The sequence below is a fragment of the Octodon degus genome, unplaced genomic scaffold (assembly GCF_000260255.1).
Source record: "Octodon degus isolate 3935 unplaced genomic scaffold, OctDeg1.0 scaffold00087, whole genome shotgun sequence".
Lineage (NCBI taxonomy): Eukaryota > Metazoa > Chordata > Mammalia > Rodentia > Octodontidae > Octodon > Octodon degus.
In genome coordinates, this window is record NW_004524663.1 from 228,430 (window position 1) to 229,882 (window position 1,453).

At 38.7% G+C, this 1,453-nt stretch overlaps 1 protein-coding gene across 1 annotated transcript in view; it reads right to left on the minus strand.

Annotated features, from left to right (window-relative positions):
- The window catches only part of Tmc1 (transmembrane channel like 1), a 106,487-nt gene extending 105,275 nt beyond the window's left edge, over positions 1–1,212 (minus strand). Inside the window, exon 1 of the mRNA XM_023721928.1 lies at positions 1,086–1,212. Within this exon, the coding sequence (XP_023577696.1) occupies positions 1,086–1,144 (59 nt within the window). The 5' untranslated portion in view covers positions 1,145–1,212. The remainder of the gene's footprint in view (positions 1–1,085) is intronic.
- Positions 1,213–1,453: the final 241 nt, after the last annotated feature.

Here is a 1,453-nt window from a genome sequence, read left to right on the forward strand (position 1 = left end):
AAAAAAAAAAAAAAAAAAAAAAAAAAAAGCAATAATTTTACAACTGATGGCTAGATCTCAGAACAGAGGCTAGAGCTAGAGTAACTCCTTTGGTTTAGTCACTCATTTATTTAATTTTGAATACAAGACAACTTAGGTTCCAGGAATTGAAATGCTTTCCTTAGATAATGCACAAGCTTTGCAGAGCCAGAATGAAAAGTGAATTATCTTAATAGCTGTTTCAGCTGTTCATTCATCACAAGGGACAATGATTCTATATTGTCATTTTAGCAGCACGATTAGTGGAATATTGGAGGAAAATAGCTTTGGAAACATCACTGTTTATAAAACTTATTTGAGGAAAAATTGTATTTATGACAAAACTGAGAGATACAAACATGGTTATCAACGCTGACGCACACCCTCCTGCACATCTTGTCTCTCTCAGCAATTAAGGCAAGGAAATACAATGTGATTCTCAGGGGGCAAATCTGCTCTAGTCCCCCCACAAAGGATACTCATTTGATTTTGCATAGAAGACACTTAGAAATTTTGCATTCAGCAGTTTGCACCACTGATATGTTATCAGCGATCGGCATAATCCTAATGGAGCCCTGTTCCTTTGGCTTAGCATCTTTCCTCTGCTACCATGACAGTTGTCACATGGAAAGATCATTTGAGTCTAGGACCCTGCAGAAAAGCAAGAGTATGCAACTACCTAAGCTTACAAGATTCAAATATAATATCTCTTTCAGAGAGGCAGTAATGAGCATATCAAACTGGGGAAACTCCAAATTAAGGAGTCATTGATTAAGTTGACCACAGAGGTTACAAGACCCAAAACAGAATGAATTTGTTCATAATTGTTTCTGACTTGTAATTATCATCCCAGTCTCTCTAGTAGCTATGAGGACAGACAGATACATACATGGGTATGTAGACCTGTATAATATATACCTGTGTATGGCTATGAACATTGTATATTACAATGAGTATTTTATATACCTGCTATATATAGCATCATCCTAAAGCAAAGGCCGTACTGCAAGGATGTGAGAAAGCAGTATCACAAGAAGTATATACGCATATGAAAAGTGGCAGCATACCTGAGAACTTCAATTTTCTTCTCCATCTTCCAAGGCTTGCATTTAACATTAGCAATCATTTGTCTCTTTTCATCTAATTCTGCTTTCAGTCTCTCCAATTCTGCTTCATCAATCTCTTCTTCTTCTTCTCTGTAAAAGAAAAAGACAAAACAAAAAGTTAACTTCTGCTTGACTTTCAGGCTTAAGAAAGACTAATCTTAGGGCAGGCCAAGTAGCTCAGCAGATTAAAGCACCTGCAAGCAGGTGCAGGAGAAGGAGATTCAATCCCCAGGCCAGCAGTGCTGGCCCCGCCCCCAGGACATGATGAGATGGCAATTGCGACTGGGTATGGTGGCCTGCACCTGTAATCCCAGCTCTTGGGAGGCTGT